General features: G+C 40.0%; 1 protein-coding gene across 1 annotated transcript in view; it reads left to right on the top strand.

Annotated features, from left to right (window-relative positions):
• Nucleotides 1-26,340, top strand: part of LOC117334493 — a 155,995-nt gene that overhangs the window by 104,117 nt on the left and 25,538 nt on the right. Inside the window, 39 exon segments of the mRNA XM_033894150.1 lie at nt 694-1,626; nt 1,874-3,739; nt 4,113-4,230; nt 4,699-4,922; nt 5,334-5,931; nt 6,112-6,326; nt 6,783-7,016; nt 7,360-7,611; nt 7,956-8,110; nt 8,112-8,415; nt 8,735-8,902; nt 9,671-9,781; nt 10,362-10,547; nt 10,786-11,001; nt 11,323-11,604; nt 11,763-11,999; nt 12,563-12,829; nt 13,101-13,280; nt 13,587-13,694; nt 13,823-14,092; nt 14,556-15,065; nt 15,196-15,351; nt 15,801-15,983; nt 16,275-16,436; nt 16,643-16,852; nt 16,987-17,166; nt 17,335-17,607; nt 18,015-18,149; nt 18,383-18,607; nt 19,011-19,142; nt 19,464-19,628; nt 19,993-20,115; nt 20,243-20,414; nt 20,948-21,123; nt 21,527-21,718; nt 21,882-22,103; nt 22,642-22,662; nt 25,631-25,884; nt 26,023-26,243. Of these exon segments, the coding sequence (XP_033750041.1) occupies nt 694-1,626; nt 1,874-3,739; nt 4,113-4,230; nt 4,699-4,922; nt 5,334-5,931; nt 6,112-6,326; nt 6,783-7,016; nt 7,360-7,611; nt 7,956-8,110; nt 8,112-8,415; nt 8,735-8,902; nt 9,671-9,781; nt 10,362-10,547; nt 10,786-11,001; nt 11,323-11,604; nt 11,763-11,999; nt 12,563-12,829; nt 13,101-13,280; nt 13,587-13,694; nt 13,823-14,092; nt 14,556-15,065; nt 15,196-15,351; nt 15,801-15,983; nt 16,275-16,436; nt 16,643-16,852; nt 16,987-17,166; nt 17,335-17,607; nt 18,015-18,149; nt 18,383-18,607; nt 19,011-19,142; nt 19,464-19,628; nt 19,993-20,115; nt 20,243-20,414; nt 20,948-21,123; nt 21,527-21,718; nt 21,882-22,103; nt 22,642-22,662; nt 25,631-25,884; nt 26,023-26,243 (10,636 nt within the window).

Raw genomic sequence — 26,340 nt, 5'->3', positions numbered from 1 at the left:
TTGGAGTTGTCAAGGTGTGTAATCATTGATACTAATCCATTGGTGTCCTCTGGAGTATCTGTACATGTGTAAATGGTTTGTGTGTTGGAGTTGTCAAGGTGTGTAATCATTGATACTAATCCATTGGTGTCCTCTGGAGTATCTGTACATGTGTAAATGGTTTGTGTGTTGGAGTTGTCAAGGTGTGTAATCATTGTCTCTCAACTCTACCTATCTGAAATTTTGATGTATGATCAATACTATAAATGAGCAATTGGAAACACTGGCCCAATACAAACAAATCCCTAATACATCATGCAGCACACACCATGCAGACATATTGTGGGTACAATAAGGATTTACTTCTTCAGTACTGACTCCCATTATTATGAATCTGTATATGGTCCTCCTTTGAGTTTTAAGAATATTTCAATTTATTGGTTGTAAACTGCTGTTCATGAATTTATTTGCAAAAAATGAACAATATTTACACACATATTATGTGGAATGGGATTTCTATCTATCTATCTATCTATCTGTCATTTGGTTTACACAACTTAAGCTGTTAAAATAAAATGTATCAGTCGATTTAGAATTTCTAGAATTTCTGTACAATATCCACCTGTCTTGGTACCATATTATGTATACTGATAGATACACAAAAGATTTAAATTTGTCCTATATCTCTCACTGACATTCTCTTTGCTTTTCCAGGTATTGTATACGAGTCCGATTGTACAGGCTGTGACCCAGGAAAATATTGTCAAATAGATGGACTGACTGCCCCATCTGGTAACTGTACAGCTGGTTATTACTGTACCATGAATGCATCCTCATCCACACCTACTGACTCCACTGGAAATGTTTGTCCAGTCCGCCATTACTGTCCAGAAGGAACAGCTGTCCCCATGCAGTGTGTTGCTGGTACTTTTACCCAGGTCACTCAAACTGTGGCCTGCTCATCCTGTACCGCTGGGTACTACTGCGAACCAGGATTTGATCCCCAACCCTGCCCCCAGGGATTCTACTGCCCTGCAGGGACAGGACTGGTATGGGAGACTTGCCCAGCTGGAACGTTTGGTGGCTCCACCATGCTGTCCAATCTGACTGAGTGCACACAGTGTACAGGAGGTTTTTACTGTGACACAACCAATCTGACTGCCCCTACAGCGCAATGTAGTGCAGGCTATTACTGCCGAAGTGGTTCCAACTCTGCCACGCCAAGTGCCTTTTCCACTGGGGATGCCGGTCCCTGTCCCTTGGGTCACTATTGTGTGGCTCAGACTCAAGAACCTGTTCAATGTCCTGCTGGGACCTTCAACAACAACACGCTATTGACAGCGGAGTCTGAATGTCAGCAATGTAGCCCTGGTTCCTACTGTGACATCCCTGGTTTGACCTTCCCCTCTGGACTGTGTAACGCTGGATTCTACTGTGTCCTGGGCTCCAACTCCTCCAGTCCCTCAGCTGTCTCAGCCACTGGAGGGCCTTGTCCCTCAGGCTCATATTGCCCCGAGGGAGCCAGTCTGCCTATTCAGTGTGATGCTGGAACCTATACTGACCATGAACAACAGTCTAACTGTACAGTGTGTCCAGCTGGCTTCCACTGCACCACTGGAAGTTCCAACACAACAGAATGTCCAGCTGGTATGTATAGATATCATGCGTAATGCAAGCATGAACATTTTCAGCTAAAAATCTGATCGCAGACCTTTTCTGTAAGATGACTCTCTAGACGATATATTCCGTCAGACATTGCATATCCATTACATATTCCAAGATAATTATTATAATTTACAAGTTTTACTCCAACAATTTTATGCTATCCTTTTAAACATATATAACATATAATTATATTACTTCATGATTAACAGCTCTTTTGTTTCTGTTTTAGGCTACTATTGCCCAGAAGGGACCCAGTTCTCATCACAGTACCCATGCTCCAATGGTACTTATAACAGTTTCACTGGTTCCCATAACGTCACCTCGTGCTATGTTTGTCCAGCTGGATCCTACTGCCCCAACCAGGGCCTTCCTGCCCCAGCAGGGCTTTGTATGGGAGGCTACTATTGCCTTCCTGGATCCTGGGATGCCTCGCCCTCTGACCCCAACATTGGAGGGAAGTGTGCTGCTGGGACGTTCTGTCCTGAAGGATCTGATGCCCCTATACCATGTACAGGAGGATATTACTGTGGTACCGATGGCCTAGCTAACTATACCGGAGAATGTACTGCTGGGCACTTCTGTAATGGTAGCTCCACCCTGTCAAATCCAGTCAATGAAACATTTGGTGACATCTGTCCAAAGGGCCACTACTGTCCCACCGCTAGCCCATATGCTATTGCTTGTGACCCAGGCACATTCAATGATATGTTTGGGGCTCACAATATATCCAGTTGTCTACCTTGCACAGCTGGGATGTACTGTACAGGAAATGGAAGAGATCTACCTAACGGTTACTGTGACGTTGGCTGGTTCTGCCCCGAGGGAATGACTCTTGCACAACCAATAGGTAACAAGTGCTTGGCTGGACACAGTTGTCCACAGGGTAGTGCAACCCAGACACCTTGTCCATCAGGATCCTACCAGCCTCTTGAGGAGCGTGGCGAGTGTATTGATTGTGCTGCAGGGATGTACTGTGACATGACAGAGGCGATCAGTGAACAGCAGAGTGGTATTGCTGCTCCGTCCCATGGCGTGGTGACTCCCAAAGTTTGTCCGGCTGGGTTCTATTGTCCAAATGGTACAATGACTGATAGAGAAAATCCATGCCCAATTGGGACATTTAGCAACACCACTGGCCTGGAATGTATTGCCGAGTGTAACGACTGTCCACCAGGTTTGTACTGCGAGAATCAGAACATGACCGAACCATCAGGAAAGTGCCACGCTGGGTATTATTGTGTCCTCAAATCCAGTACGCCGAGTCCATCTGACAACATAACTGGCAACGTCTGTCCACAGGGAACGTATTGTGAGGAAGGCTGGTCCAGCCCCACACCCTGTCCGAGTGGTACCTATGGACACAGAAACATGCTACCAGCACTGACCGACTGTACAGCTTGCACACCAGGACAGTACTGTGCATCACCAGGGCTAAGTGCACCTGACGGAGCTTGTTTAGCTGGATTTTTCTGTTCAAATGCTTCTGAATCGGCTAATCCAGTTGGTCAGACATACGGTGATGAATGTCCTGCTGGATTCTATTGCCCAACCAACAGCTATGAACCCCTGGCCTGTCCCGCGGGTAGCTACCAGCCTAATGTTCGTATGATAAACGAATCTGCCTGTCTTAGCTGTGAACCTGGCAAGTTTTGCAACACCACAGGTGCCTCAGCAGTCGCTGGCGACTGTTCTGCAGGATACTACTGTATTGCGGGAGCCACTCAGGCGGAACCAACTGACGGAACCACAGGAGATATTTGCCCTGCAGGTTCAGCATGCCCTGCCGGCTCTCCCACCCACAACTTCTGTCCTAATGGTACCTACACTAACCACACTGGTGCCTCTGTCTGTTACGACTGTCCTGAAGGATACTACTGTGTAAACCGTGATCGAGCTGACCTTTGTTCACCTGGGTATTACTGCCCAGCAAGGACAGGAGCTGACCTTCAAAAATGTCCAGCTGGAACTTTCAACCCCACCTACGGCATCTCCAATGTGTCGCAGTGTACACAGTGTACAGGAGGAAACTACTGCCTGGTTCCTGGCCTGGCCGCTGTAAGTGGCCAGTGTTCGGCTGCATACTACTGTGAACTTGGTAAGTGAAAGTGTCCCTTTAGCTATCTTTAACCTTGATACCTTTTTCACTTCTGCAGGTGTATATAAGATGTATTAACTCAAATCTGGACAATAAACAATGTATTTGGTCATTAAAAAGGTTTCTTGCTCATTCAAAGTAAATCTGTTTGGCAAGAATTTGTGTTTTTAAAATGTGGGTCATTACTTAGCAAATTGGAGTGACATTACATAATTCTGCAGAATTATTGAGAAATATTGATATCAAAATGTAAAAAACATGCAATGAATTTAAAACTGAACAGATACAAACTATGAAACAAATAGTTTGATTATACCCTCAGAGTTGGAGTCAAACTAGGTATTAACAACATACAATGTTTCCAAAATTTCAGGTGTGGACTCAGCAACACCCTCAGGTGCGAATACGGGATCAGGAGGACTATGTCCTTTGGGATTTTATTGTCCAGCCGGTACAGAAAGACCTCTCCCTTGTATTGCTGGTCAATACAGGTTAGTGGTGAATTATACTTACTCATGGCTTATTAGTTTTAGCTGTCCCTTCAAATGTTTTCAATATGTCACCTGTTCAAACTGAAATTATGATTTATTTATTTGATTTTTAATTGGTTTTTACATCCACTTCGGCCTTTCAGCTGGCAATTAAGAACAAAATTTTAATGATCTAGGTCCTGTAGACTATATTCATAAACTGTAAATGTATTCATTCAATGTCCATTGAATTGTTGTATTGAAAACTTCCAAAATATTTTGTATTGTTTCAACAGGTATCAATGCATCTCAGGAAAATGAAATGTAAAGTTAACAATTTTACATGATAATATTTCAAAAAATCATTAAAATAGATAAATAGAATTTGATTAATAAATCGATAAGTAAAGAAATAAAAATGAATAAATGATAAGCTTATTAAAACACAACATCAAAATAAGTAATTATAATTTGTTTTGTTATTTCCAGTGATAACCTTGGCCAGCTTGTGTGCTCCTCGTGTCCAGCTGGCTACTACTGTTTGGAGAACTCGACTTCCTACGCTGCCCAGCCATGTCCGAGCGGATATTACTGTCCAGCCAATACCACCGACCCTTACCAGAATCCCTGTACAAAAGGAACCTATAACCCAGTTAATGGCAGCGATGGACCTGAGGACTGTCTCGCCTGCCCACCAGGAGAATATTGTCAAAGTATGTAGTTCAATTAAACATAATGCGTCTCAGTGTTAAGATTTAAACAACAATTTTTCTAAATTTCAGATCCATAACTTTTCAGCAGTGAAAGTCCTACCATCACTTAAACTGAGTAAAGAATTGCATATCATATAGTACTATTGATGTATATCCTATAGTAGTATTAAAGTACATCAAATGCCATTGTGACTTTATACTGCTGCACTGTCTTTGGTTCGACTTTGCCCTTTGTTTCATTTCTCTCATTCATGGAACCAGCATCCCAAAATCATCAAACTTTCACATTATAAAAGCATTTTCTAGATATTTTCTCAGTAATATATTAGATACTGCTCTTTTGTCTCCATAAGAGATACAATTTTGTATCAATATTGGACAAGTCTTATATTTCCTTTCCATATCTTGTAGCTGATGGTCTCTCACAACCCACTGGAAGCTGCGCGGCAGGCTGGTACTGCCTCGGCGCCTCGGATCAGTCCCATCCTAACGACACACTCATTGGTATGCAGTGCTTAGCAGGAACATACTGTCCTGCAGGATCCACTGGTCCAGTGGCCTGTGACAGTGGGTCTTATTGCATGAATGATGGCCTCTCCTCTCCGAGCGGACTCTGCAGTGCAGGGTACTACTGTAACGGGAGTGACACACAACCTAATCCTCCAAACAAAGTCTGTCCAAAGGGACATTACTGCCCCACAGGTACCAACACCCCATTGCCATGTCCAGCAGGTACCATGTCCGACTCGGAGGGCAACACCAATCTGACAAACTGTGATCTTTGTCCTGATGGGTTTTTCTGTGCTGGCACAGGAAACACTAACTATACAGGTGAATGTGCCCCCATGTACTACTGTCCTGCTGGTCAACAATCTGCCACACCACCAGAATTCAACTGTACCATTGGTCACTACTGCCCTGGAGGAACTGGTCAGCCAGTGGCTTGTGCCGCTGGGTATTACCAGGACGAAACCAACACGGCCAACTGCAAGAGCTGTCCGCAGGGAAAGTAAGTTGTGTTTATATGTCAAATTTGTAAGTAGTGTTGTAATCTGTGAACAACATACTATAGTAGTTCTGCTCAATGCTGTCACCAATACTGCCACATGTACTTTTAAATAAAAGTGTTTTTCCTTTTATTCTTTTAAGTTCTTTCTTGAACCTTGCAATATTTATATGATAATTCCAGATACTGTGACCCACTGGAAGCTGCTGCCTGTTGTGGTATGAATAGTACAGGTGTGGTCACCCCAGCTGAATGTCCAACTGGTCACTATTGTCTCAACAACACGGTCAGTGCCCAGACGTACCCTTGTCCTGTCGGAACCTTTAGTAACACCACTGGACTAGAGGATACCACACAGTGTCTGACCTGTAGTCCTGGATTCTTCTGCGATGCTCTTGGTCTGTATATATATGTAGAGACCTTATAATTTTCATTTTAAAATATGTGATGTTCTAGATTTTTTATTATGAATTTAGATGAGGTACTCTATGTTGGTTTCACATAAATTGATAAAATTGTGGCCAATACCTTTGGTACATATTCAATGCTGCAGATTAGAATTTGCTCTCATCTGCAATATGTTTTGGGAATTTACATGTGATAACTTTTGTTCACTTGAATGCAAAATTAATTGTTTTTGTACACATGTACATATCTTTTGGAAGCATTTGTTGATGACAAAATTGAAATCTTACTTCCTGGAAGTTTCCAATAAAATGGAGCTAAATGATTTGAAAATTGGTATGAATCTGTTGGTGTCGTGAAAGTTGGTATGAATCTGGTGGTTCTGTGGTGTAAATCTAGTGGTGCCGTGAAGTAGAACAGGAATATAACAGACGATATGTTTTACATAGGTTTGACTGAGCCCACTGGACCGTGTAATGCTGGATTTGTGTGTGTGTCTGGAGCCACAGTGGCCGGACCTACTGATGGTACGACAGGCTACGAATGCCAGGTCGGAGACTACTGCCCTACAGGGTCAGGCCAGGGTACCCAGTGTCCACAAGGGACGTATAGTAACACGACTGGCCTCCAAAACGTATCCTCCTGTACTCCATGTACTCCAGGAATGTACTGTGCAGCAGAAGGTAGGTCACACACACATAATGGCTTAAGAACTATCACTTGGGTCATGTCAAAGTTGAATAATGAAATGCAGGAAGAACTTCTCAGCTAAGATAATTCATACCAGTCTAGAAGGACTTCCTTTTAACCTATTTCATTAAACTTGACCATTATTGATTAAGAATCTTTGACCAGAGTTACTTTGTAAAAAAAATTAGGAACAAAATATTCTGCAGCTTTTCAGCTGAACTTTCGGTGACATATACATTGTAATAATACTAAGATTGAAAGATTTTTTTAGAACTTTTATAGCGCAGAATTTACAAGTAAAAAAATTGTTGTATTTAATATTTTCCACGTTTTTAGGTTTGGTAGCTCCTACTGGCCAGTGTTCAGCTGGATTCTACTGTACCTTGGGAGCCATATCTCAGAACCCAACTGGAGAATCTTACGGTGACACCTGTACATCCGGTCACTACTGTCCGGTGGGTACTGGCACTCCCCTGCCCTGCCCTACAGGAACCTACCTACCCGACACTGGCAGAACCTCCATCTCAGACTGCTTAGACTGTGCTCCTGGAAAATACTGTGACACAGAAGGACAGATGAACTACACAGGTATTTGGACATACTTATAACATTCTCTTTCATTTTGCTCAGGTAAAAAAAAGTCCTGCTTCTTTTAAACAAAAGATTCCATAAATATTCCGATCATGTTTACCCACAGTTATGATACAGTCATTCAGGAGTCCTAGAAAGAAGAATCAGCTTCATGATGCAATTTTTTATTATTATTATTATTTGCCATACTGTATGTATGGTAAGTGCATTATTTTTAAAGGTTCTTTACATTTGTGTATCTTATTTGTTCAACCTTTCATCTGATATTTGAGCGTTTATTCAACTACCTGTACGGTTGATATTGGTATATGTCTCTAGTCTTAGTTATTTCTGTATCCTAGGTGATTGTGACCAAGGTTACTACTGTGACCGTGCCGCCAATAGTAGTTCCCCCACAGATGGCACTACCGGTGACGTGTGCCCTGCTGGATTCTACTGCCCCACAGGAACAGCTAGTCCCGTCCCTTGTGCCGATGGCACTTACATGAACCACACTCTTGGCTAGCACTTGTGATCCGTGCCCTGCCCGTTACTACTGTGTCAACAAGGTACAAGCTGATCCATGTCCTGTGGGACGATATTGCCCGGCCAATACTGGGTTTAACATGATGCTATGTCCTGCTGGAACCTACAACCCGTCGGAGATGTTGATGCAGGAGGATGAGTGTACTCAATGTGATGGGGGATGGTACTGTGATAACCCAGGACAGTACAACAAAACTGGCCCCTGTGCTGCCGGCTACTACTGCCAGTCTGGGGTCAACACTGCCTCACCTAGTAATAATAACACAGGATTCGGAGGTAAGTATTCAATATAATAAATTAATATACTTTTCATATGATTAAATATTGTTTATTTTTGGAATGATAATATAGTGGTGAACATTAAGAATTACAAATGATATATTGAAAAAGTTTAGGATAATGTAATATATTCAAAGTGGTATTTTCGGAAAGGATATTAACATACAAAATCTAGGTTTGAAAATTTGAGGTTTATATGAAAACTATATTAAAATCAAAACATTATTGAAAAATTTGTTTCAATGCTTTTACTATTGTTGGAAACCATTGTAGTAGTGGATTGTGTGGTCCTTTACATGTTTTGTTTAATGTTTAGGCGGCTGTCCTGTTGGTCACTACTGCCCAATTGGAACGACCGAACCCATTGGATGTGGTGCTGGCACATATGCCGACCTGACCCATCAGGCCGTCTGTACTTCCTGCGTGGCTGGCTACTACTGTTCTGCCAATTCAACCACTTACCTCGGCACACCTTGTCCAAAAGGTCAGTATGAATTTAATTACACTTATGTACAATGAGAAAAGGTGAAAAAAATCTAAGACCAGATTTTCCACTTAATATCTGTGAACTATAAATTTTCTCCATTCTTCGCTATTCTTCCATGTTTTTATAAGTCTCGCACTGCATCTTAGAGACCAAATTCTCCATTCAGTATCAATGTACTTTTGTATGATGGCTTGTATGCCATGGCACCGAAATCTCCACTCATTTTGTCTGTGCTTAATACTTCCGTGTTTCAGGTATTCATACTGCCCTGTAGGTACCTAGTTCTCAACATGATTTTTGTACTAATATTTCAGATTCATATGGCCCTGTGTAAATAATAGAATCTTACATGGGTTTGGTCTTGTGTAAGAGTTTGGCTGCCTAGCACTGGGCAAGCCACGTGCTTGCCAGCCAAACTCTCTCACATGGGTCCAAGGAGCAGACCCATGCTTGATTATTTTTCTTACATACTTAAAAAAGTAACCATTCGTTAGGTGTTTTTAAGTGTAAAAACTTTTCATCGTGCCATCAAGTCCCATAAAATGTGTGTTGAAATTGATGACGTCATCGATTTATGACATGGTAATCATACATGAAATGATGACGCTACCTATTGTCAGTAGCGTCACAACGCATGCCAGCTGTCTTTCCCCTTCCCTCTGTGATATCGGTTTATCCCATTCCTAGCAACTATCGTATGACTCTGTGAAGTATGTGAGAAACAAATTCTCCAAACATTATCAGTATTATATTTCTATGTTTCAGGCTCGTACTGCCCGTTGGGGACCCAGTACTCCACTCAATATCTGTGTCCTGCCGGTACCTATAACAACAGGACCCTCGGGGAGAGTGAATTTGACTGTATCTCCTGTACTGGTAAGTCCTACAACATGTAAATCATGGGTCGTCGTGTTTTAATGTTACGTTTATAAAACAAATGGGAAAATTTCTAAGTCTTTCTAATTATTCTTGTTTATTGTATATTATTCAATAGACTTCCATGTGTAAAAAGATATGACATATGATTGATTTTACTTTTTGAAAATCCATTAAAAACACAAAGTTGATTTTTCTTACGCTGTCTATGATGTGATATCAGGTGAGGGCAGGATTTAAGTTTAAAATATTTTACATTGAAATTTTTTGGCTTTGATCCCTAGCTTTTTTGCACATACAACAGATAACTTGTCATATAGGCCAATTTTTTTAACAGAGATCTGGCCTTGCTAAGATTCCAAAATTTCTTCATTTTTACACCTCCATTATACTGCTCTCACAATTCCTCTTGCCTGTTTCTTTATTATCAATGGTGATAACATACCACAAGATTTATTGCCATTAAATGATTGTACAAAGAAGTTAGATTTATATAAGTAAACTTAACGACTATATAATTAGTGTCCTCAAGTATATGAAGTCTAAGTTGAATCTAAGTATCTGAATTTGTTTTTAACAGCTGGCAAGTATTGTGAAGGTACAGGTCTATCAGAGCCCACTGGAGACTGTTCAGCAGGCTGGTACTGTTCTGGAGGGGCGTGGAGCGCCCAGCCTTCTATGTGGGTGAACTCTACCGATGTTTACAACTTCAATCTCACCTGCCCAGTTTACAGCCTTAACGACACTGGTGGTATCTGTACTCCAGGTAATTATACCTCTACTGTTAACAAAATTTCACTAATTAATCATACTTGAGTAACTTTGTCATTTGTGACATTCTAATCTCAATATAGCAATAAAAACTACAAAAATTAGGAGAATATTGGTCTTTCTTTGGTGAAGGATAAAAAAAAATCTAGGAAAATTTGTATTAAAGAATACCTTTTACAACAGAATCCACCATAAAAAGAGAAAGCCTAAAATTAAGTTTTAAATAATTTAAGGCACCTATTGTCCGACCGGATCATCCCAGAAACAGGAATGCTCCCTTGGAATGTACTGCGAGTCTTACGGGCTGGCAACACCAACTGGAGAATGCTACGCTGGATTCTTCTGTAATGGAAGTGCTAGTACACCAAACCCAGTTCCGTGTGACATGGGACACTACTGTCCGAACGGAACAACTGTACAGATAGCATGTGCCCCAGGGACCTATTCAGGTATGTTTTGTACATCTTAAGGTAAGCTTTGTGATACAACAACTGAATTCTTTAATAGATTTCAAGAATTAAAGACTATTACGAGATATAAAAAGTACCAGTACTGGAAAGTACATCATAGGAGAACTATTTAGAAAAAACAAGTTAACAATCTTCAATTACCTGGTACACAATTTTAATCTGTAGATGAATCGGTCAAAATATTCAGTCTGGAATGTATAATTTTGATCTTTTCAAAATTATTTTAATATGACTGCCGAAAAAATGGATTGGTCTGAAACATTTCTCCTTACTTATTTGGGCATCATTATTTTCAAACAGACCGTCAACAAAATGTAAATGAAACCGACTGCCTGCCATGTACTGCGGGTAAATACTGTCAGCAGTACGGCTTGGCCACACCCACTGGAGATTGTGATGCAGGCTACTTCTGTCCCGAAGGACAGGACTCCGTGCGCCCTACCACCCTCGCCTGCAGCCCCGGACACTTCTGCCCCCAGGGGAGCTGGAACGAGACTGGCTGTCCATCCGGCTATTACCAGCCTCACTGGAAACAAAGCACCTGTGATATATGTCCTGCTGGATCATACTGCAAAGCATTTGGTGAGATGTGAATCTGTGTTCTTATTTTTGTCAAGTTTTCATCCAATGAGAAGCATGTATTCCTTAAGTTGACCAGTAGATCTGTGAACCTTAGAGCCATAAATACATTCTCACCTTAATGATCCATTAAAACTGTATTCATTTGTTTCATTTTCCAGGGGATTATGAAGACTTGGATGCCAATGTTACTGGTACCGCTAACTACACCGACCGCTACAGGAGTTACCGTGGAGTATCCGTACCGACAGCCTGTCCAGTAGGGTCATATTGTCCAGATGGCACCAAGGAGGAAAGAGAATTCCTATGTCCAGCTGGGACATACAGCAACACTACAAGTCTGAACAGTGTTGGACAGTGTAAACCCTGTAACGCTGGCAGCTACTGTGGTGGACAAGGTAAACCATAAGTGTTCTGTAACAAAAATATAAATCTACCTTAATTATTTATCTGCAAATAAGCCCCTGCATGACCACAAATAAGCCTCTTTCTTCATTTCTCGTAATCATCAGTTTTGAAATAGTAATACTGCAAACATGGCTATTTTCTTGGGGGGGTTAATTTCGCGATTTCGATATGTAAACTATACGTGTTGGTGTATTTTCGCGAGCGATCCACCTTCATTTGTAGTTCAAGGTTATGCAAACTGATATCAAAATAATATGTGTGGGGAAAATTTTTGCGATCAAAAGGACTCCATGTAATCAGCGTAAATTTCCCCCGACGTAAATTTCCATGTTAATAGTATTAAGTACGTGGTTCACAAATAAACCGTCTTCCCCAGCTTTAATAGTAAAATTTTACTGATGGTGTATATTTCTTATTAAATATTTTCAGTCATTGTGAATATGAGAATATTGGGGATAATTCAGAGCCAAATGAGAAATGCATTAAAGAAAATCTCTTGCTACTTCTTTGTAAGATATAAGATGGAATAATGGCTGATGGTATTATTTTATAGGTAACACGGAGCCAACAGCAGTGTGTGCCCCTGGTCATCTCTGCACACTGTCTGCCTACAATGCCACACCGGCCGACGGTACTACAGGAGACATCTGTCCTGCTGGACGATACTGTCTGTCCGGCAGTATCACCGGCAGTGGCTGTCCAATCGGCACCTTCAGTAATGTCCAGGGACTGGTCAACAGCAGCGAATGTCAGGCTTGTACTCAAGGACACTACTGTGGCCAAACAGGACTGACCGCTGTGTCGGGCACCTGCTGGGCAGGTAAAAACATTGTTTTAAAATCAGTAAATCAGTATGCTGAATTTATTCCGACTCCATTCTGACTGAAAACAAGTTGGATAACTCAATTTCTGTGACTACTGCTGAAATAGTATTGATTTTTTTTTTAATTAAGATTATCATTTTACCTTTACATTTTCCTGAAATTTTACCTTTACATTTTCCTGAATTTTTTTTACAAAATGAAATGAGGTCAATTAACGATGTTATTAAATATGAAAATTCCTGATCCAGAACTTTCTTCTGTGTGCAGGTCATTTCTGCTCTCTGGCATCAACTGAAGCAGCCCCTGTAGCCCAGAGCTATGGAGATGTATGTCCTGCTGGGCATTACTGTCCGAATGGTACCTACGATCCATTCCAATGTCCGTCAGGTACTTACCTGGATGTGACTGGAATGGGAGACATCAGTGACTGTATCAGCTGTAGCCCAGGTAAGTCTTCTGTCGACACTGACAGAGAATGAGGAACTCCACTGTTGTATCAAATATGACAGAGAATGAGGAACTCCACTGTTGTATCAAATATAGGTAGCTGTGACCTATTTTTATGCCCTCTCCATTTGATAGTCGGGGAAATATAGCGTTACCCTTGGCCATCATTATGTCATAATTTGGAGCTCCATTTTTATATGAAGATAAAATGTATAATTTGTCTACATCTTTTTCTGTCTTTATTAGCTATATTAAGTGGTGTTGAGTATATCAGATGAAATGAATATGAAATTGTAATGTTTTCAGGGTTTTACTGTGAGAGTATTGGGAAGACCAATGTGACTGATGTATGTATGGCGGGATACTACTGTACTCTTGGAGCAAACACCAGTTCTCCAACAGATGGCACCACTGGTAAGTGATAGAGGTCACCTGAAATTGAAATATTGTATGAATCGTTTGTGCATTTTATCGCTATTCTGAGATGAAATGGACTTGATCGCATTAGTCTGTTACTTGATGCACCTTTCTTCTTTTCACAGGTGATATTTGTCCAGAGGGCCATTTCTGTGAAAGTGGGTCCACCAAACCAGAGCCTTGTGGAAATGGTACATACATGAACCACACTGGGGCCTCAGCCTGCTATGTCTGCCCTGCAGGCTATTACTGTGTAAACAGGGATCGTGCCGATATCTGTACTCAGGGTTACTACTGTCCTGAAGGAACTGGAGCAGACCTACAACCTTGTCCCACTGGGACCTTCGGAAATACATCCGGACTGACACAGGAACCAGAATGCACACAATGTACAGGTATGTGATTGTTGTATAAAGTACAATGTACATGTATGTGATTGTTGTATAAAGTATGTGTATAAATGAGAGGGTAGGCGTATATACATGTCGCTATGTGTATAAATGAGAGGGTGGGCATATATACATATCGCTGATAGCCTCGGATAGATCACTGTATTACACTGACCTGTATTTATTGTGACTATCTGACCTGTGACCCATGTTTAGTGACTGCATTTGACCTGTGACCATGTTCTGTGACTGCATTTGACCTATTACCCATGTTCTATGTGACTTTATTTGACCTGTGACCCATTTTCTGTGACTGTATTTGACCTGTGACCCATATGTTCTATGGTCTACATTTGACCTTTGACTTGATGTTTTAGGTAACGCTGACCTGTTTTCTTTGTGACTACTTGATCTGACGTTCTAGGTATCGGTGAATTATGTTTGACCTTTGACCTTAATTGTGTTACAGGTGGTTATTACTGTGGTACCCCAGGCTCGCCTGAGCCAGACGGAGGCTGTATGTCTGGTTACTATTGTGAGTATGGAGTAGACACATCCAATCCGTCCTCGTCAGTCAGCCACAAAGGTGTAGGACAGGAATGTCCGGCAGGTTCCTACTGTCCAAAGGGTTCACCTCGACCAATCGCATGTCCAGCTGGAACATACACCAGTGTCACAGCAAAGGGGTCATGTGATCAATGTACACAGGGCTACTACTGTCTAGAAAACACAACCATCCCAACAGACTTTGCATGTCCAGTTGGTCATTACTGTCCAGCGGGTACCGAGTACAGCACTCAGTACCCATGTTCCGCGGGGACGTACAATCCACTTTCCACCCAGTATGACATGTCATCCTGTCTCACCTGTCCACCGGGTCAGTACTGCTACGGACCCGGACTCAGTGCCCCAACTGGAAACTGCAGTGCAGGCTGGTTCTGTTCTGGAGGGTCCACAGAGTCTAAACCTGTTGTTCTTGGTAAGTTTGGCTATTTCACTAAGTTATATATTGGCAAATAATTAAAATTATTTTTAATTAGAAGAAAAGAAGAAATTAAGTGTAAATTATCTTATTGAAACAATGTTTTACATAATATGTTTTAAAACAGGCAACTTCAGTTCAATTGACATGTGTATGTGTCCGGAGTTCAACTACACTGGAGGGAGGTGTCAGCCAGGAACATACTGTCCTGAGGGGTCCTCAGCACCGATCTCTTGTACCGCAGGCTGGTACTGCGATGACTTTGAACTGGCAACACCCAAAGGTACAGCAGCCATCATGATTTTTCTCTCTTGTTGAAAGTGATTGATTGAATTAAATAGCATTAATTTTAAGGAAGATTTTCTTAAAGCTCAATAAATTCATGTAAATATAGGTGGATAAGACGATAAACTATTACCATACTTTTACAACTGACAAGAGACCGTTATGTCAGATGATGAAACTGTTGGTATTGGTTGAATGTCTCTTGTTCAAACTGATCAAGCACATTTAAAAGGGATCAAATTTGATATTTAGAGCCTTAAATTCATCAACTTAATGAGAAAGAACACAAGCCAGTTTAGAGTTCAAGTGAATTTATATTCATGTAAAGCGATCAAATGCAAGTGTTAAGGAATTCAAACATTTGTAGGATATCTGTTTCGTACTCTGGACTTAAACAATATTAAGTAGGATACGCAATGTTAAAACCAATTTATGTTTGTCTGACAGGGCAATGTGACCCCGGATTCTTTTGTCCTATGGGCCAGACTGAGGCAAACCCAGCCTCATTTGTGTGTCTGCCGGGTTACTATTGTGAACAGGGGTCACCTACCTCTACAGCCTGTCCAACAGGAACCTTCTCCAACTCCAGTGGTAACACCAACATTACAGACTGTAAAGCATGCACACCTGGTAGGTAACTGATCTGTTGTAGATGTTCACAGACGTATACTTGTATGAATATGAAGTTAGATAAAACAATATGGATCTGATATTGATATAGGGATGTATATTGTTTTAAAAACACAATATTGTTATTTAAATTTCTGGAACACAGCCATGAAAATAAGTAAATATTGGTACATACCTTTTTAAAGCAACATCGTTAAAGTACATGAACTTTGCCCTCAGTATATTTGTTAAAAAAATTATAGGCTACTAATATATGACATAGCTCATATGGATAGTGACGATTTGTTGTAGGCTTCTACTGTGACAGCCCCGGGTTAATTGAAGAAAACGGCCAGTGTGACGGAGGCTTCTACTGTCCAGAGGGACAAACAACAGCGACACCTGTAGCCTACGCATGTCCTATGGGAGATTACTGTCCTCAGGGAAGCCCTACTCCTGTGGTCTGTGAGAGAGGTTCGTTTATGTGAATACTATGTTTAATTCTCTATGACTGAGTGGATAACATTTTAGGAACTAACTAGGATGATCTAAGTGAATTTTTCAAGGTATGAAAGAAGAGCAGCAACTCCAGAGTCCAGGTTTGAAAACAATTTTAAGTGTTTTTTGTTGGCTCCAGTACCTGAGGAGCTCATTGTGACTTAATTCTGATCCTTTTTCAGGTTCCTATAACTACCTAACGGGACAGGCGACATGCCTGCCTTGTCCTTCAAGGTTCTACTGTGATCCCATTGAGCTTGGTAATGTGACCGGAATCATCAACCCTGTCAATTGTCCGAAAGGCTACTTCTGTCCAACCAGCACGGAGTACAACTACCAGAACCCATGTCCATCAGGGACCTACAGCAACTTCGATTTACTGGCATCATCTAGTAAGGAATATATTAGATTATTTATATCTGTAGTGAACATTTTTTACCCTGGTTACAGGAAGTTTGGTTTACGATGTTACAAGGAATGTTCATGGTAACAGAAAGTTTATTAATGTATTGAATTCTGTTCACAGCCGAATGTTCTCCCTGTGATCCTGGTAAATACTGTCAGACACCAGGCCTGACTGCCTTTGAGGGACCTTGTAGTGCTGGCTACATATGTAGTTTAGGGGCCAACAGCTCTACACCAACTGATGGGACAACAGGCAAGCCCTGTCCAGAAGGCCAGTACTGCCCCGAGGGATCCAGCACAGGTATACATTTCACACTTTCTAATTGAACTCAAGTTATTGAATTAAGATGTGACGCTAATAATATTCCGTGATATTTTTAAAACTCTTAATTCTCTGTGTTATTGCTATTATATGTGTTACAGCTAAACCAGTCTATAATGTCCGTTTTATTTTCTGTTTTCTCAACAGGAAGTCTTTGTCCACAAGGAACATTCAACAACGGTACGGGACTGAGATACGCAAATGAATGTATCCCATGTGATCCTGGCTACTACTGCCCTAATGACGGTCTCGTTAACCCATGGGACCAGTGTACAGAGGGTTATTTCTGTGTCAGTGGATCTACAGAGCCAACACCAGTCGGTCAGTCATACGGATATGTGTGTCCATCTGGACATTACTGTCCGCGTGGTACCCCGTACCCCGTGGAGTGCCCTAGAGGAACATACCAACCATCAACTGGTAAGAATAGACACGTTACAAGTGTATTCTACTGGTAATGTGTCATGAAAATATATTTGTGTCATTAATTTATCTACTGGATGAAAAAGAAAACATTTTACCTGTTAAAAAATAACTGTTTTAAACTATCCCATTAAGTGTGCTCCTACCTTTCTTCTAGGAAAGATGTCGATACAACATACATTTGATTTAATTGAAGCCTATGAACATAAGCATAATAACGTCACTAATCTGCCACACATTATTCTAACAAGAGATTCCTCCAAAGAAATGAAAAGCAGCATTCCATTTCTAAAAAAAACTTTTGTTTTACTTTTTTTCCCATAAATCCTTTATTTTTGTTTAAAAAAAATTTAAAAAAAAGCCTACATGAAACCAAAGTTGATTGTGTTTCTTTCATGGTACAGGCCGTATAGCACTGGCGGACTGTGTGGACTGTACAGGCGGGAAATACTGTCTGGAGTCTGGTAATGATACAACCACAGGCGACTGTTGGGCAGGATACTACTGTACTCTGGCGGCCATGGACCCCAATCCCACTGGTAATATATTGTCTCAATCCGGAAACTCTTCAGGCTAGAGTGGACTATTATCCTAGTCCTTAGGGTTTGTTCTAGCAGTCGTATACTGTATATTTTACCAATATTCATGACACGATACATATTTTAAATATTTGTATTTAAAGAGTTTCAGACTTTTTTTTAAAAAGTTCAAATAGATTGAATAATATTCTGTATTTATCTTCAAATATTTATTTTTCCTGTGTGTTTTTCAGATGGAACAACAGGTGACATTTGTCCTATTGGGAACTATTGTCCAATAGGATCAACAGCGCCACAACCATGTGCCACAGCAACTTACATGAACCACACTGGCGCAGGATCTTGCTATCCTTGTCCGGAAGGCTTCTATTGTACATCTGGAGATCGTGCTGATCCCTGTCCCCAGGGATCATACTGTCCTGCTGGTACAGGCAGTAACACCATCCCTTGTCCTATAGGTAAGATAGAAAATAAAACAGAACAGGCAGAGCGGTATATATAGCAGTCACTTTATACAGTTTTGTTAGCATGTTTGAGTGAGACTGAAGTACGTAGCACGATGCTTGTATACAAGATACCTCCTGAACCCCTTAACAGATTTAGTTCATATTCACACCAAAGTATCGTAATATGACATTCTACACATGATTTAATTCTGATGGTCATTGGTCAAGATTACAAGGTCAAAGGTCACACTGGACCATTTTGGAAAAATAATTACAGCATTATATCTTATTCAAATACAATACAACTAAATAGATATACTTGACAGTTGGACAGTATATCTTAAGTGAACCCAAGTAAGCCTGCTACTCATTTTTTTTTTGCTGTTATTTTCACTGCAAATACTTCTTTTATTAGGTACATATGGGTCAACAATTGGACTGGCCAATGAAACAGAATGTACACAGTGTGTAGGCGGGACCTACTGTGACGTAGCTGGACTTACCGCACCCGCAGGCGGGTGTTCTGCTGGCTATTACTGTGTATCAGGTAACCTTACAAAATCTTCACAAGTACAGAAGGTTTTGGATATCTCAAAACTTTCTGGCTAATAACCTCATTTTCTATCAATGAAGTTGTGAAAGAAAGGAGTATATTGATCTGAAAAAAATTATGAATAATGTAATTTGTATCACCTAAGAAGTTGTGTATCAAGCAAAACAGGCTCCAATATATATTTTGATAAATGTTTCAAACAAAACTTATGACAACTTCAAAAATAATGATGACATCAAACTGTAGGTAAATTGAATATCAGAGGTTTTATAACTTGCCTGGATAGGTTTGATGACAGAGTTATCTCCCTTACAGGTGTGAGTATAGCCACTCCCAACAGTGGAGTGTCCTTTATCGGGACAGGTGGACAGTGTCCAGCTGGCTACGAGTGTCCTCTCAACTCAACATATGCCGTTCCCTGCGGGCCAGGGAAATATGCACCTACAGTTGGCTTAAGTAGCTGTTCTGACTGTACACAAGGTAGGCGTAGAAGGAAGTGATACCACAGTGTCCATACGATTACAACACTGTTACTATAAAACATTAACGTAATAAAACACTGTTATAGCGCCATAACTTTATACCACTACATTACTACAATGGATTGCTTCTATGCCAAACCATGTATTGTTATAGACATGTTAAATGATTTTACAAATCTCTGTTCTCATGCCTTTGAAATGACTCTGCATTAAGTGTTCAACAGCATTTATAACCAGTTGTAGTCTTACCTACCTGGTATCCAAAAAGGTTCGTTGTGGATAATAGACAGATCAATTGTAAAAGATTGAAGTGTTTAGTGATGACAATAATGTAATGAGATGTGCGTTACTGTTGTTTCCAGGATATTACTGTGTGAATGCCACCATTACACCAACAATATGTCCTGTTGGTTTCTACTGTCCTGTCGGTACAGAATTTGACATGCAATACCCTTGTCCACCTGGCACCTACAATAACCTTACAGGTAGGTCACCTTGCTTCAACGTTCCCTTAAGACAGAGAAGATATTTGTCAATGATATTGTTAACAAATCAATTTATGACCTATCTTTTTAAGGTTTGTACTGAACTTGATATCTAAATTCTGTTTAGGAGCAACATCAGAATCTGACTGTCTGGACTGTCCCCCGGGGCAGTATTGTGAGGGCGTGGCTAATGTATACCCTGATGGATGGTGCGAGTCTGGATTTTACTGTGGGGGCAGGTCCCCCTCCAGTCGCCCCTATGACACAGGAGCCCTCAATACCAGTACTGGAACCCTCAAGTAAGACAAAAAAAAAATGTCTAAAGCAGCACAAAAATCTCTGTCTGTACATTTCAGTGACCACTACTCTAACGACACCTGTACATTTCAGTGACCACTACTATAACGACACCTGCACATTTCAGTGACCACTACTATAATGACACCTGTACATTTCAGTGACCTGTACTCTAACGACACCTGTACATTTCGCAGACCTGTACTCTAATGACACCTGTACATTTCAGTGACCTGTACTCTAACGACACCTGTACATTTCAGTTACCTGTACTCTAACAACACCTGTACATTTCAGTGACCTGTACTCTAACGACACCTGTACATTTCAGTGACCTGTACTCGAACGACACCTGTACATTTCAGTGACCTGTACTCTAACGACACCTGTACATTTCACAGACCTGTACTCTAACAACACCTGTACATTTCTCAGACCTGTACTCTAACAACACCTGTACATTTCTCAGACCTGTACTCTAACGGCACCTGTACATTTCAGTGACCTGTACTCTAATGACACCTGTACATTTCAGTGACCTGTACTCGAACGACACCTGTGCACCCCTGTGGGATTGTACCTGTTCAAACTTCACAATGTCGACTGGTGGAATCTGTCCTTCTGGATACTACTGTCCAGTAGGCTCGGCTAAACCTGTTCCTTGTGATGGTGGCCAGTACTGCGAAACAGCTGGACTGACAGTACCTACAGGTGAGAATTAATCAACTACTTCTGTATATTCTCCTGAAAAATCACATTTATGCTTTTTCTGGTCAAGATTGTTAAGAGAACATTGCAAACACATTCATTTGGAAACACATCCACATATGTAATAACTTGAGATTCTATGGGCCAAATGACATCATACAATGGCTCCAATACTGGTTTCTTATGGAAAATACCAGTAGATTTTATGAAGAAACGGGACTATTTTTCCGATCCAATATCTGAGGCCAAGGTTACTGCTGCAATGACAAAAAATATGAGAAAAGAATCAGTTTCTGTGCAGTTACTTCCGTTTCCATGGAATTTATTTCACTCTAAACTTTGGTACGTAAGTCCTTGTGGAGAATTTTGTGTTTGTATATTTTATCTATGTCACCTTTACTTGTAGGTAACTGTACCGCTGGCTGGTACTGTGATGACCTAAGCACCGTTCCTACTCAGAAGATTTGTCCCGACGGCCACTACTGTGTAGAGGGCACCGAGACACCCACACCCTGTCCCGCGGGCACATTTGCAAACTCCACCAACCGGGCCGCCCTTGATGAATGTGACAATTGTACAGCTGGCATGTACTGTCAAGGTAAAAATGTCTCATTAAAAATAATGTAATTTATTTGCATTAAAATATTTTGTAGAAAGTATCTGTAAGTAAATTATTTTATCCATCTACAAATTTTCAGATCATTTTGTAAATGTTAGACTGACATTGCCTGAATATTGCTCATTTGTTCATTTCTTTTTAGGCTCGGGCAATGTTGTACCGGACGGTAACTGTTCACCTGGTTACTATTGTCCGGGGGGTCAGAGCAGTAACACCCCGTCAGTCTATGTGTGTCCCCAGGGCCACTTCTGTGTGGAGGCATCGACCAACCCAGACATTTGTCCTAACGGCACCTACCAGTTCAACACCGGCGAGTGGACTTGTGATGTCTGTCCACCTGGATTTTACTGCGATCCTCTAGGAGGTAGTTTACGGTTTCTTACTTTAGATAACTTGGACTCAGGATTTTTTTTCTACAGTATTATTTTTTTCTATTTAGAAGTTGGTAGAACCACTAATTATTTCTGTTTATATTATGGTTACCTCAAGAAGGTATGATTACCTAATATTTGATATATCTAATGGATATTCATTCATTAAAATATTTCTAAGACACCATATTAACAACAACTATTTATCTCAAAATTGTGATGATTCTTTAAATCCTGTATTAACATTGATATTAATTTACCCTATTAATGATTTATTTGACATATTTTAGTGAAAATTAATCTGATAAATAATACATGTACATGATACCATTATTGGTAATTTGACAATAGATATAACCTTTTTTATTATTTTTTTTCATATTTATCTAATATGCTTAAAGTATTAATTTAAGAATTTTTTTTTTGCAGAAGTAGACTGGAGAAAACATGTATAGAGTTACTAATTGTTATATTTGGAATTGAAAATAAGAAAACTTTATTATTGTTTTGTTTATATTTTACCTTTTACAGGAAACTATTCATGCTCCAGCGGTAATTGTTTGTTTTTGTGCTTGCTTGATTTTCTTTTTATCCTCTGTCACGATTTGGTGCTGTTTATTTGCATGAATATGTTACCCAAACCCTCCATCCCAAATGTTGTATCTTTAACTTGTTAAAATTAATGCCCATTACCCCTGACCAAATTATAAATATGGTATGAAGCCACCTACTACCTCCTCCCCATTCCCCAAACACCAACATTTTAACACCAAAGATACAATCTACCACTGACCCCTAGTCACAACCATCAACAAGATATTATGAGTTCATAAACAATTTTACTGTGGTCTTTTCACCCTCCACTGTTGGTAGCCACTGAACCAAGCCAATAGCCCTATAAATCATTATCATATTATAATTCAATTTGCCCACTTCCAACTCTTCCCTCTTGCCCACTGGTACATACTACTGATAAAATGTATTTAAATTTATCCGTTCCCCTCTCTACCCTCACCCAGACACTACAACGCAGTAATATGTGTAGCGTTTCCAAATTTACCCTAGTTGCTTCAGCGTGATTTGTAGTATGTCATTGATGTGAATCCGGTCCAATGTGTTGTTTGTGAAGGTGAATCCCATTGTTTGTTGTTTGTGAAGGTGAATCCCATTGTTTGTTGTTTGTGAAGGTGAATCCCATTGTTTTTGTGTATGTCCCGTTTCCTACCATTTAGCTACATAATTGCATGACGATCTTAGCCCTGCCCTTCGACCATGAGTGCTATAATATACCTCCCCTGCATAATAACTGGTCCCTTCAATACCTTCCCTCTATAATGAATGGTCCCTAGTGTATTATTTGGTACAATGTACTGGTAATTTATGCAATCAGTTGGCATGATTAGGGGTGGTGAAATTAAGGTAAAGGGTACCATGAAGTTATATATCATTATCATTGTCCCTTTCATGAAATATTTAAGTGAAAACTTCGAACAATTGTGCTATATAAATCACACCTAATGGTACAATTTACAGAATTTCAAACAGATATTTACATCAAAAGAAAAAAAAAAGCAACTAACGTATTCAGGGTCATGTCCATTAATTGATTAAACTCACTGCTAGTCAATGATTATTTAAGTTTTCATCAGGAAGCAATGTATGCACAGCATCAAAATGAAAGCTGAATTATTAAACATATGATGAATGGTACCCATTACATTAATATAAATGTTTTGTATATTTGCATGTGTTATATTTCACTTGTGTTGTAAATTAAGATCCCCAACATATACATTGTTCAATGAAAATTTGCTCCATGTTAGGGTGGTCACTTGTAAACCGTTTTTTTGTTATGCTCCAGTAAGTATGCATGAGTGTTAATTGTTACACTGAGAACATATTTGAAATGGTTTGTTTTAGATTTGTTGCATTGGAAAATTAATCTACTTCCAACATTGGTTTGTTCATTTTTTTTTTTTTTTTTTTGAGATAATCAATGTGTTTAAGTTTCAAGCATTAACAAAGATTTGTTGTTTTGTGAATTTGTTTCCCATTTCATAAAACATGGCATCATTGGAGTTAATTCAGCTTGCCCAAAAGATACATTTGAATTATATTTTTGTCCGTCGTCCCGTTTTATCACTATATAAACAGACTGTTGCTACAGATTACTACTGCTGTATCATGTATCCTGTATAACACAGCTGCTTGCTCAACAGAAATATACACTCAATGGAAAAAATGAATATGTTACAGTATTGCTGGCTTATGTATATGCTCTAGAGACACTGTTAGTCTGCTTGTATATATCCATGGTTTGAATATTTGTGTTGAGTCATTGCCTAAATAATTTTCATTCTGTACACGATTGTCAGATTTTAGTTGCTTAGTCATGTATTATTGTGCTTATCAATTCTAGCCCAACTTTATACAGACAAATAGTGAGCTAAAGACTTCCCTAAATTCCAAAATAGTTTTCAATAGTTGTTCAATTTGCTTAAAAGTGCTATTCAGTGGTGTTTTTCTGATTAAGATGTCAGACATGAAGATGCAAAAAAAAAAAGTGTCAAGACTTAAAGTTCATATCTTAGATGTCTTTAGAAATTTGCAGAAGGACTTCTTATATGAAATTCAGAACTATGGACGAGTTGATGTAATTTATATACAAAAAATGAGTCTGACTGAAATGTCTTTGCTTTCCTTCTCCTAGGACATCAGGGTTAGCTCCTGTTATCGCACTATGCTATAAAAATACAAAATGTACATGTGAAGTTGATACTTCATCCTTGGCTCTGAGATGTATATGTCAAATTATATAGAAGTTTCTCTGACAGGGCATATTATATCAAAGTTACTCTGACTAATAATATTCAAAGGTACATATAAAATTCAAAAGCATAAATGGACCCACACAAGTACATATTCTACTCATATTACAATGTTACTATTTGATCTTGCAGTTTTTTGGGGGTTTTTTTTGCTGGTTTTTTTTTTTTTTTTTTTAAATATCCACCTCATGCTGAAAGATAATGTTGGCCCAGAAGATATTTAGGCATTTATAGAAAAAGTATGGGCACAACTGCCTATGAAACCTTAGAATGAATGCCTTTTGTTTTCAGAGAATAATTGAAAAATCTCATTTCTTTAATTGTTAATGTATGTATCTGAAACTCAAATTACAGAGAATGTTAGGGTATTGCAACAATGTATAAGTTTTAGGGGTATTACAAGGGGTATTACATAATTGGGGGATTTACAAGTTTTGGGGTATTACATGATTGGGGGGTATTACAAGTTTTGGGGTATTACATGATTGGGGGGTATTACAAGTTTTGGGGTATTACATGATTGGGGGGTATTACAAGTTTTGGGGTATTACATGATTGGGGGGTATTACAAGTTTTGAACAGGTTTGTTATCACCCACCATGCATAACTTCTGCCATATTACTCAGGGGCAATAAAAACAATTGTTTCTAAAAAAAAAGTACCTGTGTTTGACTCTAATGATCTGTTGACAGGCGTACCAGTTGTCTCCCCTTCACCGTGTCCAGTAGGATATTACTGTCCTGAAGGTACAATAGCTGCCCAGACATTCCCCTGTCCAGCAGGAAGCTTCGGACCTAACCAGTACCTCAGCGCAATAGAAAACTGCACATCCTGTACCGCTGGCTGGTACTGTGACCAAGCAGGATTGTCTACCCCTGTTGCTGAGTGCTGGGGAGGATTCTATTGTACGGGTGGCTCTGATTCACGATCACCTGTTGATCATCTGGTAAGGAAAACTAAAACTTGGTGTGATTTGCATTTCATCAAATTTTATTGTCAGAATGTCTTATGTTAAATCAAGTTGAATTACTGTATTCCATTCTAAAGAATGTAACGCTTAATTGCTCCAATTTGATTTTTGAAGGTGAACCAAACTCACAATGTGACCTTCACTGGAAATGACCAGTGTCCAACTGGCTATTTCTGTCCCAATGGAACAACCTACCCTGTCCCATGTCCTCTTGGAACCTTCTCCACACGGATACAGATGAGCTCTGAAAGCGAATGTGAGCCATGTCTAGCCGGTCGCTACTGTAACCAGGCTGCCTTCACTAAGGTCACGGAAGCACTCAACTGTAGCGCAGGGTAAGTGGGACAGTCAGACATTTGTCCTTGGTTTTTTCTGGCAATCAAACTTAGCTCAGATATATTTGCTTCTTAAAACTTTTTAGCCAAGGGCATA

The sequence above is a fragment of the Pecten maximus genome, chromosome 9 (genome assembly GCF_902652985.1).
Source record: "Pecten maximus chromosome 9, xPecMax1.1, whole genome shotgun sequence".
Lineage (NCBI taxonomy): Eukaryota > Metazoa > Mollusca > Bivalvia > Pectinida > Pectinidae > Pecten > Pecten maximus.
The sequence above is the reverse complement of the archived record's forward strand: the minus strand, read 5'-3'. Positions and strand labels throughout refer to the sequence as shown.